The following is a 17,569-nucleotide window of genomic DNA, read 5'->3' on the forward strand; positions in this document are numbered from 1 at the left end:
GAGGCCTAGGGGCTGGAGGAGCCGGAAAGGTGGTATGAGGCAGTCAGGCCCCCCCAGCTGGGGCTGAAGGCGGACAGGGTGTATGTGATGCCTGAAGTGTCTAGGAGCTTAAAACAAGTTTAAATCTGGAAAGACCAGATAGGATATTGGGAAGACTCAAAAGCCATGCGGTTATGCTTTTTTTTTTTTTTTTGTAAATTTTTTTGAATGTTTTATTTATTTTTGAGAGAGAGCGCGCGAGCAGTGGAGGGACAGAGAGAGGGAGACAGAGAATCCAAAGCAGCCTATGTGCTGAGAGCAGCAAGCCCGATACAGGGCTCAAATTCACAAACTGCAAGATCATGACCTGAGCCGCAGTCAGACGCTCAACCGCGCAACCGACTGAGCCACCCAGGCGCCCCTGCGGTTAGCTTTATTTATCCCCAAGCCCCCAATTCCTAACCCCCAGCCTTACAGTAAGCGTCAAGTAAGATGTGTCCTTGGGCTCATCACAAGAGAGAGACTGAAGCAAAAGCAGGATGTGTTTCTCGTCAGTTTGTGACAGCAGACAGCAGCTGTTTACTTCCTAGTAACCATCTTGAAGCAAATTCCTTTGTCCTCTTCCAGCATCATTTTGGTAAGGCCCGTGTACAGAATAAAGTGAGAATTGCTGTTTAGGAAAGAAGCAGCAAGGTTGTGTTCTGGAAGTTGATGGGGTTCTGACTTCCCCAAAGTACACAGGGTTCAAGTTCAGTGTCTAGATGGACCCAGCCAGGTCCCATGTGCTGCTTCCCGCCCCCGCCCCTTCCACTCACCGTGATCTCCTGTTCCCCTCAGACAAACTATGAGCTTCTGTCTGCAAGCACTAATGGGGTCAGCCTTGGGGAGCATAGGTCAGTGTTCCAGGCCTTTTCTTGGTTAAAAAAAATACCTATTATTAAAAAAAATAATCGAGTGGTTCCATGTATATATTTAGTTACAGATTGTATGCATGTATTATTGAACTAGTTGATTGAGAAAACCCCAAAGAAGCTTCTAAACATTTATTATTAGGTTTAGTGGACTCTGGGAAAACATGAGATTGAGTGTTATAGGAATTTGGACATTGGTGGAAAATGAAGACCTTTGTCTTCATGATTCAGGTACGTACATTTAAATATCTTGCAGTCAGAATAGTTCCATACTATAACCAGGTAATTTACACCCGTATCAGCAGTGGAAGACAACCTGTATTCTCAATTGTCCTGATAATTCAGTCGTGTCCCTGGAAGATCTGGTTGGCTTGTCCTCGCGCTCACCTCCCAACATGGCTGGCCCAGAGCTCACACCAGGAGCCGAAGGCAGCAGCTGTGACATTTCCTTGTTTCCTTGCTCCCATGTTGACTATTGTCTACAACCCCTGATTTCTTCACACAATTCTTTTTAAGCCTTTCATCCATTTATTGAGGGGTCATAGCCATGAAGAGGCTTCATCAGGAGGCTGCCCAGCTCTGCAGACCTTCCCCCCGCCGGAGCCACAAGCCGGCTCTGGCTCTAGCAGGCAGCCTTGTTGAGGGGCCCTGCTGGCCTCAGGCTGCTTCCTGACCTAGAGGCTGGATGAAGGAACCGGTGTCATTTTTCAAATGGAATATAAGGGACGTTGAATTTTTGTCTTTTTAAAATTAAAATAAAACGAATCGCTGTTCTTCTGATTGTTTTTTCATGATATCAACTAATCCCTGAAGTGAGTGCATCCCACTTTGGAGAGCACTGGCTCAGAAAAATGAGCTTAACTGCTTTGCTGAGCTTCAGGTTCTTTAATTGGGAAGATGAGCATCATAATATTGTGAGGATTAAATGAGATAATGCAGGAGAAATGTTGGGCACAGAAACATTGGTTACTGCCGGCTCAGTTCCATTTGCAGAGCTTTAGTGGATCCCTGTCTGGGTCATTTGAAGAAAGTTGGTTTAAAAAAAAAAAATTTGTTTTTTACGTGTATTTATTTTTGAGAAACAGGTGAGACAAAGCGTGAGTGGGGGAGGGTCAGAGAGAGAAGGAGACACAGAATCTGAAGCAGGCTCCAGGCTCTGAGCTGTCAGCACAGAGCCTGATGTGGGGCTTGAACCCACAAACTGTGAGATCATGACCTGAGCCGAAGTCGGACGCTCAACCGACTGAGCCATCCAGGTGCCCCTGAGGAAAGTTGGTTTTTAATTGACCTGGTTCCAATTGTCATGATGGCTCATTTTAACTGCTGGGGAGCAGAGCATGATGCAAGAAAATAGGAGTGTTTCTGCCTTTGTACTTGTCAGGAACCAGGAAAAATCGGAAAAAGTTGCTTTGTTCAGGCTCTGATGCTCTTCCTTTTTGTTTACAAGTGATGAGAAGGGGGTTTACAACTCAACTTCATCCTGGGAAGATTCATGACAGCTAATTTTGGAATGGAAATAATGATCCAGGCAAAGAAATTTCACTTTGAGTTGCTTGTGAATTGGCCAGGGTCTTCTGATCTGGAAGCACTTTGGGAATTCATCCCTAATGGAGACACAAAGCCCATTGACAGGGGGCCCACTCACCTACCCACCTTTTTCCTGGAAACCTGCCCCATTGTATTGAGGTTTCCAGTCATCTGTGCTTTTTTGTTGACTACTGAAGAAATCTTTGCCAAACCCAAGATTGCTAAGGTTTTATCCTGTGCTTACTTATGAAAGTGTGGTACTTCTGGCTGTTAGATTTAGGTCTGTGATCCATTTTGAGTTGACTTTTGTGCTTCTTACAGAGCTCATTTAAAACTTTTCCTCTTCTATTTCCATAATTTCTAAGTTGCTAATTCACCACCTGGGGTTTCAGCAAATTTTCAGTATCCTTGTATTTATTCATTTGCCATTCATTCATTCATCCTGAGCTGCAAATATAGAAGGAAAAGGACAAGAGGTTTATTGGTTGAGGTGGCTATGAGGCAAGTCCCAAAGCATAGACGAGTTGCATAATCTATCCATGGACGAGTTAACATGCTTGGGATTGCTTAGCTCTGCTACTTTGCACCTGCACTTTATCAACAAGTCGCATCTGTGTCGTCTCTTGCCTCCACCTATGACCAAATGTAAAAAATCACCACAGATTGGGGGAACACTTTAAAATGGTGCTGCTGCCTGAGAAGCCCTCTGTTGACAGGGTAGTTGTCCTGAGGTTGTCTGGTCTTTCCAGATTTACCCTGCAGACATAAGCAGCCAGAGACATTGGCTTGGCCAGCGGGGCCCTCAGTGTCAGCTGACTTAGTACATCTTGTGGCTGAGAGATGGGCATTATTTCTTTAGGGTGGGAGTTATTATCATTTTGCATGCCTGAGGTCCAGGGACGTTAACATCACACAGTTCGTCTTTGCAAGGCTGGGAACACCTAAGGACCAAACCTGCGTGTGTTATCTGCCTTCTTTGCACTTGGGAAATGATGCTGTACTCCCTCCGGGAGTGCGAATGTGATTGGCCTTCTGTCGTTGTGTGGTTTCCCCTCTGAAGCTCCTGCTGGCCCTGAGAACCGTAGGCCACTCTGCCGGTCCCTGACCACGGACCTGCGCTTTGTGGTTTCTGTGCGACAGGCCTCAGGTTAACCAAAATCAGGTTGCTGTGTGGGGTCCTGTTATTTTAAGTACTGGTAGAGGGGAAGTCCCTTTAATAAGACTTTACTGATCTTCCAGGGCTGGTGGGCCTCAGACTTCTCCGAGATCTGATCTAAGGTGCTCTTTTTTCTGTCCCTGTTCCTTTCAGTGGAGGCCATAGTGGAGTTTGACTACCAGGCCCAGCACGACGATGAGCTGACGATCAGCGTGGGTGAGATCATCACCAACATCAGGAAGGAGGATGGAGGCTGGTGGGAGGGACAGATCAACGGCAGGAGAGGTTTGTTCCCTGACAACTTTGTAAGAGTGAGTACAATGTGAAACCCTTTTCCTGTCTCCTCTGTGGGTTCTACTGACCAAAACCGTGGGGGCACTTGGGTAATTTCATGGGGTCATGTCGGGGATGAGTTGACAGTTTGACCTCTTGTGTGCTATCAAGAAGAGCATGTATAGCTTCGCACTAGGTATCTAGAGATAGCCATTGTGAAATCACTTTCTTAAGGCCCAGAATGTTCTTTTTAAAGTGATGTGTCACTTAGAAAATGCTGGAAAAATATAAGGCTTGTTAAATTGTTTTATGTACTTGTTCATTTACTTTGATGTTTTAAAGGAATTTAACCCTTATCCATTCCATTCAAAATGAAACTAGTTTTTTTTTAAAATTGAGTCGTGTGTGTGTGTGTGTATATATATATATACATATATATATATATATTATATATATATATGTATATATATATCAGAAACCTCTTAGCTTCCTTTGGCTTAAGAGTCATCACTTGGGTAAAAGAGAGATAGAGGGTCAAGAAGTACTTCACAGGCCCAGAAAAACAGACCACTTTTACTCCCTCCCTTCCCCCCACCCCCACTGGACTTCATTTCCTTTTATTGTTCTCCCTGGAGGGCATCTCTATTTTCTTGCGTGGACTTTGGTCTTTCTTACAGAAAAATCTTACCGTGAAGTATGGCAAATGTAGAAACTTTAAAGAGAAGCTGAGAGGGTTTTTCCCTTGTCCTTGACCTCCTGAGGTAAGCTCCTCCCTCAGAGTGCCCTTGGGGAATCCACAAAGGTTAGTGCTGAATGGAGAAGCTGGCCAGGCCAGTGATTCGTCCTATGTGGGTCTATCTTTGCCTTTTTTTTTTTTTTTTTTTTTTAAAGCAGTGAGCACTGTGGTTCAGTTTTGTGCACCTCGACCTTGTGAGCTCCAGGCTTTCCTTTACAGAAACCTTCAAAGGTGGGGGTGGGGGTGGGGTGGGGGGTTGGATTAAATAGGAGGTGGAGATTCAGGAGCACATCTGTCCCAGTGAGCCCAGGGTGATCTGTTGAAGTGCTGAATTACCATACTGCATACCTGAAACTAATACTCCATTGTGTTACCTGAAATTAAAATTAAAACTAAAATAAATCTAAAACTAAACTAAAATTAAATTAAAACAAAAACTCAAAAAAAGTAAAATAACCTTCAAGGCTCCTCACACCTGCCATGACTTACGTCAATGGGATGCTTCACAGAGGGAATTAATTGGAGACATTTGGCACATCTGGAGGGAAAATTATGATTAAATATATATTATTAAATGTTAATTATTAAATATTCAATATTGTATATTATGTACAAAATTATAAATAAATATTAAATAATAATATTATATATATATTAGAGAGGAAGAGCAGGGAGGAGAGGCAGAGGAGGGGGGAGAGAAAAAGAGAGAGACAAAGAGAGAGAGAGACTCTCAAGTAGCCTCCACACAGTGCAGAGCCTGATATGGGGCTCGATCCCATGTGTTTGGGATCATGACCTGAGCCAAACTCAAGAGTTGTGCACTCAACTACCTGAGCTACCGAGGTACCTCATGAGGTGAACCTAGTTTTGACTTTTATTTATTTATTTACTTACTTATTTTAGAGAGAGAGAGAGAGAGCATGAGCTGGGGAGAAGCGCAGAGGGAGAGAAAGAGAATCTTAAGCAGGTTCCACACACAGTGTCGAGCCCCATGCAGGGCTTGATCCCACAACTCTGGGATCATGACCTGAGCCGAAATCAATAGTTGGACACTCAACCAACTGAGCCACCCAGGCCCCCCTTGTGTTGACTATTTAAGTCAAGTAGCAGTCAGATTGAATGTAGAATTCCAGTTATGCTGTTTTACACCTTTGTATTCATATTGCTTTTTTGATAGGAGTGGTATTTTCCTTTCCCCTTTGTGGCCATGAAGCATTGAATAAAATCTACTTTTTCAGGAATGTTTTAAAAATTATGCCCTTTGCAGAAGTCATCTAGGGGTTAATTACAAAAATGTAGCTCATTAGTGTTAAGAAATTACATGCTGCACAGTTCTAAATAATGGTTGGAATTGAGTAAAAAAAAGGGGGGGGGGGCGGGGAGAGACGTCACCTTGAGGCTGTTCCCTGTGGGAAATACCAAGTAGGTCTAAAAATTTTTTCTGCCATAAACTTCCTATCTAACACTGGAGAAGACAGGATTGTTCTTACTAGAAGGGTTGTGTGCAGAAATCCCCAGGGCTTCTCCTGTAATTCAGTGGTACCAGACCATGCCTAAGACCTATGGCTGTAGGGAGCAGGTAGTGTGGGGGTGCTGGGCCCAGAGAAGCAGGTGTCCCCTTAAAATGACTTGAGAGCTACATGGGAGGGTTTTATGAAAAGGGATTGATCGTGAAAAACAGTGTCCAACTCTTGGGCCCTCTACCTGTACCCTGCCCCCAGTCTAGAACTAATAGGAACCCACTTCAGTCTTTCCTTAGGATCTTGCCCCAGAGTAATCTTGCTCACATTTCATTTTTTTCTTTTTTTTAAGTTTTTTAAATGTTTATTTTTGAGAGAGAAAGAGACAGAGACAGAGCACGAGCAGGGGAGGGGCAGAGAGAGAGGGAGGCACAGAATTCGAAGCAGGCTCCAGGTTCTGGGCTGTCAGCGCAGAGCCCAATGTGGGGCTCGAACCCACGAACCATGTGATCATGACCTGAGCTGAAGTCGGACACTTAACCGAGGGAGCCACCCAGGCACCCCTTGTTCTTTTATTTTTGTTGTGCAGAGGCTGGGGACAGTTTTGTTGGTAACACGCTGAATGACTTGCTTTTTATAAATAGTTGTAGGAGTACAGACTTTTTTTTTCTTGGACTACAGTTGAACCTAGCAGCTCTTTCCCATTTTAAGAGTAGGAAAATATTATATCTGGGCTATCACATATTGACTCTGTTGTACTGATGTATAAATGGGGGTGTAATTCTTTTGCCCTTCCAAACAAAACCCCCAATTTTGGGACAAGGACTGCCCTTGAATTTGAGCCAAATTCTAGTGTAGCAGGAGGGTTTTTCCAGATAAAAGCTTGGTGTGAAGATGGAGGAGAAAGGAATGAGAGAAGAGGACCATGGGAAAGAGAAAGGAGGATCTGGGAAAGAAAGAAGAGGACTCTGGGAAGGAGGTGAAGACTGTGGGGAAAAAGAGGAAGACCCTGGGAAGGAGGCGAGGACTATGGGAAAGAGAGAGGAGGACCCTGGGAAGGAGGTGAGGACCATGGGGAAGCGAGAAGAAGACCCTGGGAAGGAAGGGAGGACTGTGGGAGAGAGGGAGACCCTAGGAAGGAAGGGAGGACCATGGGAAAGAGAGAGGAGGACCCTGGGAAGGAGGCGAGGGCCGTGGGAAAGAGAGAGGAAGACCCTGGGAAGGAAGGTGGGACTGTGGGAGAGAGAGAGACCCTAGGGAGGAAGGGAGGACTGTAGGAAAGAGGAGGACCCTGGGAAGGAGGCGAGGACTGTGGGAAAGAGAGAGGAGGACCCTGGGAAGGAGGTGAGGACGGTGGGGAAGAGAGAGGAAGACCCTGGGAAGGAAGGGAGGACTGTGGGAAAGAGAGAGGAGGACCCTGGGAAGGAGGCGAGGACTGTGGGAAAGAGAGAGGAGGACCCTGGGAAGGAGGCAAGGACCGTGGGAAAGAGAGAAGACTCTGGGAAGGAAGGGAGGACTGTGGGAGAGAGGGAGACCCTAGGAAGGAAGGGAGGACCATGGGAAAGAGAAAGGAGGACCCTGGGAAAGAGGGGAGGATTTGGGAGGATAGAGGACATCACTGGGAAGGAGAAAAGACTACAGTGTTGGCACCAGTTTTGAGGGGAGGCCCTATTTTGAAACCCTTATTTTGATGTCCTATAGGCTTAGTGCTCCCTCATTCCAAACCACAAATCCATAGACTCAGAGAGCTTCCAAGTTGGACTTTGCTCAGGGCTCAAGGCTGGGTTGCCTGCTTAAGCATTTGTGGGGGCTGGTGGGCCCCAGGACAGGGAAGCACAGCGTAGGAAGAACTCAGGCCGCCTCAGAACCCATTCTCCTTGCTGCGGGAGTGCTGGGGAGCGGGAGCTCCTCGCTGCCAACCCTGAGGTGAGGTCATTCCCTGGCCTCTCTCCGCCCTCTTCTGCCTGCTGGGCCTGGGGCTGGGGCTGGGGCCGCCACAGCAGGCTTCCGTGGGCTTTGGCTCAAGAGGAGTGCTGGTGGGAGATGGCAGGGAGGGTGGGAGGCCAGCCAGGTCAGGGATTATCCTGCTGGCTCCCTGCCCCAGGGGATTGTCCCTCTGCCAGACGATGGTTGCTCCCAAGTCCCCATCCTCCATACTCCTTTCCCTTCATTCCTGGTTTCTAGCCCCGCCTCCTGCCTCAGAGTTTCACTGTACCTCACCCACTTCGGAAGTCTCCTTCTTGGTCCCGCCTCACATTACCTACTTCGGGTGTGCCATCTGTTTCCTTTTTGGAGCCCGACTGCCTCATCTGGCCACTCTGAAGATTAAAGGAGGCAGGATTTAGCACATGGCTGGCCCCCTTCTGAGTGTGCCCCTGTCCCATGTCACCCTCTCCCCTGGCCCGAGTGCCTAATCGCTTGTCGTCTCCCCTCCGCTAGAGCAGTCCCAGTGTGGGAAGTCACACTCTCTGGAGGCACTTGTCCCACCCCAGCCAGAAAGGACGTGGCCGGGATGGCTGGGGCTGCGCCACTTGTGGCTGTCACATTTGGCAGAAAAAGAAACTTCTATTCTTTCAGATGGCTGAATCTATTTTCAAGTCTTCACCCACTGGGAATGTTTTAGGCCTATTATTGAAGATTGAGTAGGTGGATGCAGTGGAGTTTAACAATAATGAAAACTGCCGTAGAGGGTTCGAGAAGCTAAAAGTACATCTTTAGGTAATAATAATCATATTGGCATAAGTTTGTAGTTTTGAGAGTGGGTTTACATATGCATTATTTAGCTTGAGAATAATTTGTCCCTGAATTGAATTGGGTAGTCTTGTGGATTCCCATTGTTTATTTGTGTGCCTTTATACCTCTGTTAACTGCAATCAGAGAGCTTACCTTAAGTGTTTTCTTGATTCATTTATTATCGGATCATTAATCAGTGTCCTTATTGAGCATGGTCCCCCCAAGGTGTTGGAATTCAGTATCCAGCCTCAACTCTGTATTGTCTCAGTTTTTCAAAAGAAAAATACGAGCCATTCCCGTCGCCCCCTTGTCAAGAAGATGCCTGGGCTTTGCCGGCTCTCGGGCCGAGATTTATTGGCAGGCATAAATGTACCCAGCTAGGGTACATACAGTCATGCCCTTTTGGGTTTATCCTCCTTTTTATTTTATTTAGTTAGTTCTTTTTTTTTTTTAAGATTTTATTTTTAAATAACCTCTACACCCAATGTGGGGCTTGAACTTACAACCCTGAGATCAAGAGTCACACGCTCCACCGACTGAGCCAACCAGGCACCCCTTATTTAGTTAGTTCTTATTTATTTACTGTACATGTGGAAGAAGAATCCTTTCAAATCCCCCTTTCCTTTCTTCTCCCTGTTCACTTTTTTTAGAATCCATTTTTCTCTATCCCTCCTCTTTTAAAAAAATTTATTCATTTTTAGGTGAAATTTGCATAGAGTAAAATGCTGGTCAAAACCATACCTCTTGATTTTCTTTATGCACATATGCACTCTGTAACCATCATCCAGATCAATCCTATTTCTGTCCCTCCAGAAAGTACTATCATGCCTTTTCCCAGTCATTCCCCTCCCCATAGGTAATCTATCATTAGAGGTGAGGCTAGCATGCATTTGAATTTCATATAAAATGGAATCATTAAATCTGTGTTCTTTTATGTATGGCTCCTTTTGCACAACAAAATGTCGCTGCATACACCAGTCCTCTGTTCTTGCTGTATAGTATCCCATTTTATGAATATGCCAGAATTTATCTGTTCTCCTGTTGACGGACATTTGGATTGTTTCCAGTTTGGGTATTTTATGAACAAAGGCTCTGAAACATTGTTGTGTCAGTCTTCTTACAGATATAGGCCCTCATTTCTCTTGTGTATTTACCCATGGGAGTGGCATTGCTGCTCATTCACTCTCAACATTTATATTATTTTCCGTTTATTTTATTTTTTTACAATATTTATTTTGAGAGAGAGGGAGAGAGAGAGTGAGTGTGAATGGGGGAGGGGCAGAGAGAGAGGGAGGGAGAGAATCCCAAGCAGGCTCCATTCTCAGTATGGAGCCTGACGCGGGGTTCAGTCTCACAACCAACGTGATATCGTGACCTGAGCTGAAATCAAGAGTCGGACGCTTAACAGACTTAGCCACCCAAGCACCCCTATTTTTATCTGTTTAAAGCTGTGGCCTCTGTGAGCGGATGGAGGGTGTCATGCCTAATGTTGGAACCTTATTTGTGTCACACTAGCCAACTGAGCTGATCGATCGGCCTGAGTCTGGTTGTCTTCACATAGCTGCCCTATGAGTATGATAGCTGAGGGAGCCTGAAGCCCAGAACTCACCCTCCAGGGACCATATGATTGTCGGGCCCCCCCAAAATATCAATGACTAATTCTTAAATTGTTAAAAACACACACATAGGGCAAGTTTGATTGTGTCAAAGTTTTACTGGACTCACTTAAGGAGGGAACTAGCAGAATCACAAAACTGATGCAGTCAGTCTATGAGAAACTCATCAAAAAGTCAGTGGAGAAAAGGAAATTCAAATAAGATTGCTAAGTTATATCCAAAACAGGTTCATATTTTAGAGGACACTGAAGTCTTAACCTCTGGGGTTATCATCTCTACCAAAAAAGGAAAAAAAAAAAAAAAAGAAAGCAGCATACTTTATCATTTTTCTGTATGTTATCCTGTGACTTTTATAGGGTTGTAAAATGCCCTAACAAAGTGTTAGTTAAATCAGGTTACATTTCCAGAGAGAATCAGATGATTCTGCTGGGGGGGTGGAACTTTATGGAAAATATATCACTGTGGCATCAAAAGGTCACACAATCATCCCTTTTTGCCAGATTTTTGAGTTTTGGATATTTTTTTGGAACAGACCACAAGAGACCATAATTTGGGGTGCAGTAATAGGAGGTACTAGGATGAATCCTCAAAGTCATTTATTAAAAAAAAACAAAACAGCTGCCCTTCTGGGACCTGAAACTGCCATAGAAAACAGAAAGATAACCGCCTATTCAAGGTAGATACGGGCTCTTTCATAGAAGTTCATCTTCCTCATGTTGGATTTAATTACCAGGGTCTTTCAGAACCTTACCCCCAGATCCAGACGACAGTGTATTTTAGTCCAGCAAAGGATTCCTAAGCAGCCTTTTTCTGGGTTCTCCTGACATGTATTCACAGGTTCACATTTTTTAATGGCTAGCCAAAGGAATTCAAAAAAGAAAAAGCCTCGAAACTGTAGCTTGAGCCCACAAGCATATGACCGACTGCTTTGAGAGGGGACCTTTGGTGAAGTGCAGCGGGACGCAGGCCCTTGGTATTTTGTCCTACACAAATAGATGCGTGGAAAGCAGGAAGCTGTGGTAGGGGTTAAAAGAATATGCTTGTTGGTTTTGAAATTGATCTGATGCTTTCTGTGTGAGGAAGTGAGCCATTCTCTCTGCCTGTTTGTACACGCATTAGGGAAATGCACACTGTGCTCAATGCGGCCGGTCCTGGAGCCTGTCCTGGAAGGGTGAGGCATGTTTACTTGTAGCTTGCAAGTCCGATGCTGAGCGTAACAATTTTCAGCTTGGTTTCCCGTTGCCTCAGCCTTCATTTGCTAGGTGTTTTGGATCTCTCTCTGGCATATGCTGAGTGTGTTGTGTATTTGTCTGAAGTGGTTGAAGAATACTGTTGTTTTGTAATGAGCGAGGTGAAAGGTTAGGATTTTGCATATTTGTACCATTCTGAGAGAAAGCCCATTGTTACTTTGCTTGTGGTTATTTTTATTTTTTATTTTTTGTACTAATGCTGCTTTTAATGGTGGCACAATATAGAAGTACACGGTTTTACTAGCTTGAGCTAATAGGAGTTTTAAAACATTCCTTTTTACACTATCTAGTAGCCTCATAATAGAAATGTATCTCAGGCTGCCGAGGCTATGTAAAAGATACAGGGGAGGATGGAGATTATTTCTTGTTTTCTGTGGGGGGAAAGAATTAACTGCCAGCCGAGCGCTATGATTGTACTTATTTTGAAAAAAAAAAAAAAAAAAAAAAAAAAAAAAAAAAAAACGGCTTTGTTTTGGCAATTTTCATCTTCCATTTCTTTTAGTTGGGTGGGAAATAAAAGGAAATTTGCTTTCTCAAGTTTGACATTTTCTTGTTAATACACCTTTTGTTTCAGTAAGTCTGTGGGAATCCTCCTGGATATTTCTGAATTTTGTTGTGTACACGTGTGCTTGAGCCCAAACAGTTTATCTTCGTATAGCATTTAGTTGTTGTTTGCTTTCTTGTTAGACAAAATATTAACAATGTACCCTTTCCATCTTCCCTGACATCAAATCCGTTAAGATCCGAAATCCTGTCAAACATCTGTTTTGAAAACTTGGGGGATGGTAGTAAAAAAAAGTTCTTGCACAAACTATCCACTCTGTAAGCATGGGCCTGTGCTGGAACTTTCCCAGAACTCTACATTTCTACTTCAAGTTACTGACCTTTAAGTTCTATCCGTATGAGAGGAACAGATCATGGAAAGGAGGTATGTACGTTTACCCTCTTCCTATGATAGCCCTCATCTTCAAATTTTAGTTCTGTGACAGAATAAGATTTGAATTCTGTCCCCTCTGTCCTTTTCAAATCTTGCCAAAGAGCCCAGTCCCCTCTCTAGACCTGTGCGTGCCTCTCAGGTCTGCTTGTGTGTGCTGTGTGGTCGAGCGCAGTGGAGTGGGGGCCCGGGGACTTGGGTAGACCCCCAAGACACTTTCCTCTGTTCCTGGGCTTGTGCTGGCAGCTGCCCCCCCTCCCCCCGCCCCACAGTCTCCAGAACAGATGACCTGACGTGTCATGGCTCCTTGTTCACACGGCTTGTCAGTGAGGAAGACTTGTCTACGCCTTCATTATTCAAACTTTGTTAGCTCTCTGGTATCATTAGGTAACACGGAAACACATCCATCTCTCTCCAAATATATACAACTGCATCATTTCTTCTCACAGTGCCTCCGCTCATTTGTTTCTGAGTCACAACAGCCTTTCCATTTTCAGTGGTAGCATGTGGCCCCCTAGTTACTGTTAGGGATTACTTCGAACATAAAGGGAATCCTTGTCCACTGGTTTCACAATACTTGTGACTGTAGAGGTCAGTTCAGATAGCTTTCACTTTGTCGGCACCTTAATGGTTGACCCACAAGGTGGAATCCTCAGTGAGATCATGGAAGCTGCTGATGAAACAGGTCTGTGAGTAAGGCAGACGTCACTGCGTATTTGTCCACTGTCAGAGCTACACGGTGTTTACTGCAAAGTCTGAGATGTGGGCTCTGCAAGAACAATGGTAACAGGTTATCTGGGTCAACGAGAGAGAAAGACCTTCTCTCTGGAAATACGACAGCGGGGGCAGGTGTTGGGGGGATGCTTCACTTAGTCTGACTCGGATCTGATTGCTCTCCTGTTACAAAGGAGAGTACTTGCGGCAGGACGTACTACTAAGAGGTCGTGTGGCAGTTAAGTGCTGTGCGAGACTGAAGTAAGCTTCCTGTATTTTGGACACAAACTTGTGTTTTGTAGATCTGGTGACCGTGTGGTTTAAACTGCTTTCTGGCCCACGGGCGTTGTCTGGGGGACGCTACTAGCGTCGCACTTGCTGCTCGAAGACTCTGTGCCCCGGCAATCGTGAAAGACGGGGTTTCTGCTCCTCATTCTGGTTGGGGCGGGGGCGGGGGCAGGAAGGTAAGATGTGGCTTTCTTCCTCGCCATTTCTCCTGCTTTTCTTGAGCAGGGGCACTTGTTCATGGTAGCCAGTGGAGGCGGACGACATGGTGCCGCTCCTCAAGAAGAGGGAACAGAGGGTGTTGTGTTTGGGGGGGGGGGCACGGTGCCCACCCCCTCGGGCCTGGGCTTTTGCTGCTGCTTGGGTGGATGCTATTGGCCGCGAGTGCCCCTCGGTGGGACTGTTACTTATTTAAAAAAGAATCACAAATTTACTTCAACAAATGGCGTAGAGATTTCCAAGTTACTATTCTACATTCAGAGACCCTGAAGTGGATCTCTCTCCTCATATTTCACTTTTAAAAAAAACTACCAACACAAAGGCCATTAATTTTGCGCCTGATATGGAATATCATTTTTAAGACGCTTAACGTCTCTGCAAAAGGTAGCAGGAATTTCCTGGGTGTGTTACATAATGTGCTCACACTATCTAGTCGCAATGTGTTCTGCCGTACTCGCGGAGGGAGCGCCTACTGGTGTCTATGTGCTGGCACCAAGGGCTATAAGGCACAAATGAGACACGTTACGTGGAATATTGTATTGTCATAAATGTAGCTTCTTCCACAGGATGACAGTTGTAGCTCCTGTGACCTGGCCTTTTGGTCATTCTGTCCTCTGGAGAGCAGATGTTAGACATCGTTCTGCAAAGATGTAACCGATTAGGATGCCACTTGGGAAGCTTTTGACGGGATTCATCAGGCGACTCTGTTAGAATGTGTTAAATGAACCCACGGGCATCTCGTGGCCCTGATTGCTGTGTTACTTTTTGGAATAATAATGGCTACGTTCTCTTCCAGGCTTACTGGCTGCCTGGCACTGTGTCTGTCTGTGTACAATGACTAACATTTGTTGAGCACCTACTGTGTGCCAGGCGGAAAGGAGGCTAAGCCCTTCATATGTTTTATCCCATGAAATGCTTACACCACTCTATGGCATCGGTACTGTCCTTTCTTAGCATGCCTGTTTTTCAGAAGAGGTAACCGAGGCATGGGCGTCTTAAGGTTAAAAAACTCATCCATGGTCACACAAGCTAGGGTGGTGCAGAGAGTGCATGGGAACGCAGGCAGGCTGGCTCTAGAACCTGAGCTCAAGCCCACAGCATTATCTGGGTGTCTGCATTGTCCTGATGGGAGCAAGCCCCTCCACGTTACCGCCTGCTGCGTTGTGCCTCCCCAGCGTGCCCACTCCACATCTTGCGTATCTGCACCACTCTGAGATAAAGCTCATCATTATTTTGCTATTCTTGATTTAAGAAAGAATCACAAATTTACTTCCATAAGTGACATAAAATAGAGATTTCCAGGTTGCCGTTCTGTATTCAGAATCGTGCTTGTTTTGCTTTCTGATTTTTAAAGGATCCTTTCCAGAAATCAGCGATTTCAATGCAAAGGAGCAAGCACTGCCTGGAGTTTTGGGCTTATGCTGTTTTTCCTACAAATTGTGAAAGCAAGGCAATTTGGGAAAATATTTCATTTTACTAATTAGTAAGGAAACTTGTTATTTTGTAACGTTCAGACATGCTTTTCAGAAGGAGTGTGGCTGTCTTTTCTATCAGTGATCAATAATCCAGGTGCTTGACTATCCGGTTGTTCCTCATCTGTGAGGTCCTTGGCCAATTCCTGCTCAGCAACCAATTCCTGCTCAAATTATTCTTTACAATTTAAATAACATCGTTTTCCTTTGGAAAACAAAATCCTAACAACTAGAACCTGTTAAATGCTATTGTGAGAAATGTTAACACCAAGAAGGGTCTGGAGTAATTGAGGACAAATGGGTCCACCAGTAAGACCCCACACCATTTGGCAGATACCTCAGACTTGGTCAGTGTTGCGGCACAGGAAGAATGTGGGGGGATGTCTTGTGACTCGGGGAGAGCAGTCCCCTGACCCAGTTGATCTTGGTGATTATTCATAATGGAGTCCTGTTTTCTTAATGACAGGATTATTGAATCTGAGCTTAGAAAGCGACTTTAAGATCATGTGTTTCAACTCCCCAGCTTCCTAGCAGATTGAAATCTAAACCATCTAGGATGTCGCCGTGGTCATCACTGGATATTTACACTTGTGACATGTGGGGTCCTACAGGGGACTCCTTGCCAGTGAGTCTCCAGCCTGGCCCTGCCCCAGGCAAGCTGCATCGCCAGCATTTTGGAGTTGGGGAAGGAGTTGGGACAGGGGCCTTAGGATATTTTTAAAACTTCAGGGGATCCTGCTGCTTCATAAAGCTTGGGCATGCCTTTTTTGCAATGGTACCGATAGGTAGCGTCACCCTTTTTAATCTAATATCTTTTCCCAGGCACACACATGGGTTGGTAGCCTGTGAACTGTAGTTCTACATTCAACAATATTAAAATGTTATTTCTTTTTTTTAACTTAGAAAATATTTTTTAATGTTTATTTATTTTTGAGAGAGAAACAGACAGAACATGAGTGGGGGAGGGGCAGAGAGGGAGACACAGAATCCAAAGCAGGCTCCAGTCTCTGAGCTGTCAGCACAGAGCCCGAGGCAGGGCTCGAACTCATGAACCGTAAGATCATGACCTGAGCTGAAGTCGGACACTTCGCCGACTGAACCACCCAGGCGCCCCTATAATGTTCTTTCTAAAGTAGCTTTTGAATATGTGTGTATATATACATACCTACATATGTATATATATGAAAACATAATCATGCTGGAAATTATAAAAAGAAATGTTTACCACAAATACACAAATAGTATAGCAAGATAGTGTAAACATATTGCTCAAGTCCATTAGAATTAATATGTTCTTTAAAAAAAATTTTTTTTTAATGTTTATTCCTGAGACAGAGAGAGACAGAGCATGAGTGGGGGAGGGGCAGAGAGAGCGGGAGACACAGAAGCAGGCTCCAGGCTCTGAGCTGTCAGCACAGAACCCATCATGGGGCTTGAACTCATGAACTACGAGATCATGACCTGAGCCAAAGTTGGATACTTAACCGACTGAGCCACCCAGGTGCCCCTAGAATTAATACGTTCTAATTGCAGAACCTCTGGACCAAATAATGAGCTCTATCCTGCCCTCTCCCCAGTGGTAGTGAGGTGAGCAGAATTTCTAAGCTTCTACTCATTATTGGAATCCCCAAGATTCCACTCCCAAATACGCAGAGCCTGAGAATGTGATGTGCTATCATTCTAGTGATTGTGTTATGTTATATGACACAGTTGACTTTCCAAAAGGGAGGTATCATGGTGGGCCTAATCTTATCGCATGAGCCCTTAAAAGCAAAGAACTTTCTCTGCCCAGTGGCCAAAAAAGAAGTCCTAGAAATTCAGAGCTTGAGGAGGGACTGGCTGCTTTGAAGATGGAGGTGTCACGTGAGAAGGAATACAGGCAACTTTGCTGGAGGAGAGAGCAGACCCAGGCTGGCAGCCAGCAAGGAAATGGAGACTGCAGACCTCCTGCTTCAAGGAATCGGATTCTGCCAGCAACTTGAGTGAGTTTGGAAGTGGATTATTCTTCCAGGTCCCTGGATAAGAGTCCAGCCTGGTTGACATCTTGATATCAGCCTTGAGAGCTGCTGGGCAGACTATCCAGGTGAGGCTGCCTGGACTTCTGACCTACACAACTGTGAGATAATGAATGCGTGTTGTCTTAAGCCCTGAGGTCTTTGGCTTAAAGACAGCAAATGGCCTGGGGCAGTGCTCTTCTTTCCTACTGGCAGGTTGTCAGTTGATACTGAGTGGGGAGTCTGGAATTTTGCGTCCTGCCTGGTGGCACCAGGCGACCCATTGCAGCTCTCCCCTCATCCGCTGGCA

General features: G+C 45.2%; 1 protein-coding gene across 7 annotated transcripts in view; it reads left to right on the forward strand.

Moving 5' to 3' along the window:
- SH3KBP1 (SH3 domain containing kinase binding protein 1) overlaps nucleotides 1-17,569 on the forward strand; it is a 332,387-nt gene that overhangs the window by 46,435 nt on the left and 268,383 nt on the right. For 6 of the 7 annotated variants that reach the window (XM_081793831.1, XM_081793833.1, XM_081793827.1 and 3 more), the window contains exon 2: nucleotides 3,727-3,884. In XM_081793831.1, coding sequence (XP_081649957.1) covers nucleotides 3,727-3,884 — 158 coding nt within the window. The remainder of the gene's footprint in view (nucleotides 1-3,726; nucleotides 3,885-17,569) is intronic. The other variant, XM_081793830.1, reaches the window with a different exon arrangement.

Source organism: Panthera onca, chromosome X (genome assembly GCF_046562875.1).
Source record: "Panthera onca isolate mPanOnc1 chromosome X, mPanOnc1 haplotype 2, whole genome shotgun sequence".
Lineage (NCBI taxonomy): Eukaryota > Metazoa > Chordata > Mammalia > Carnivora > Felidae > Panthera > Panthera onca.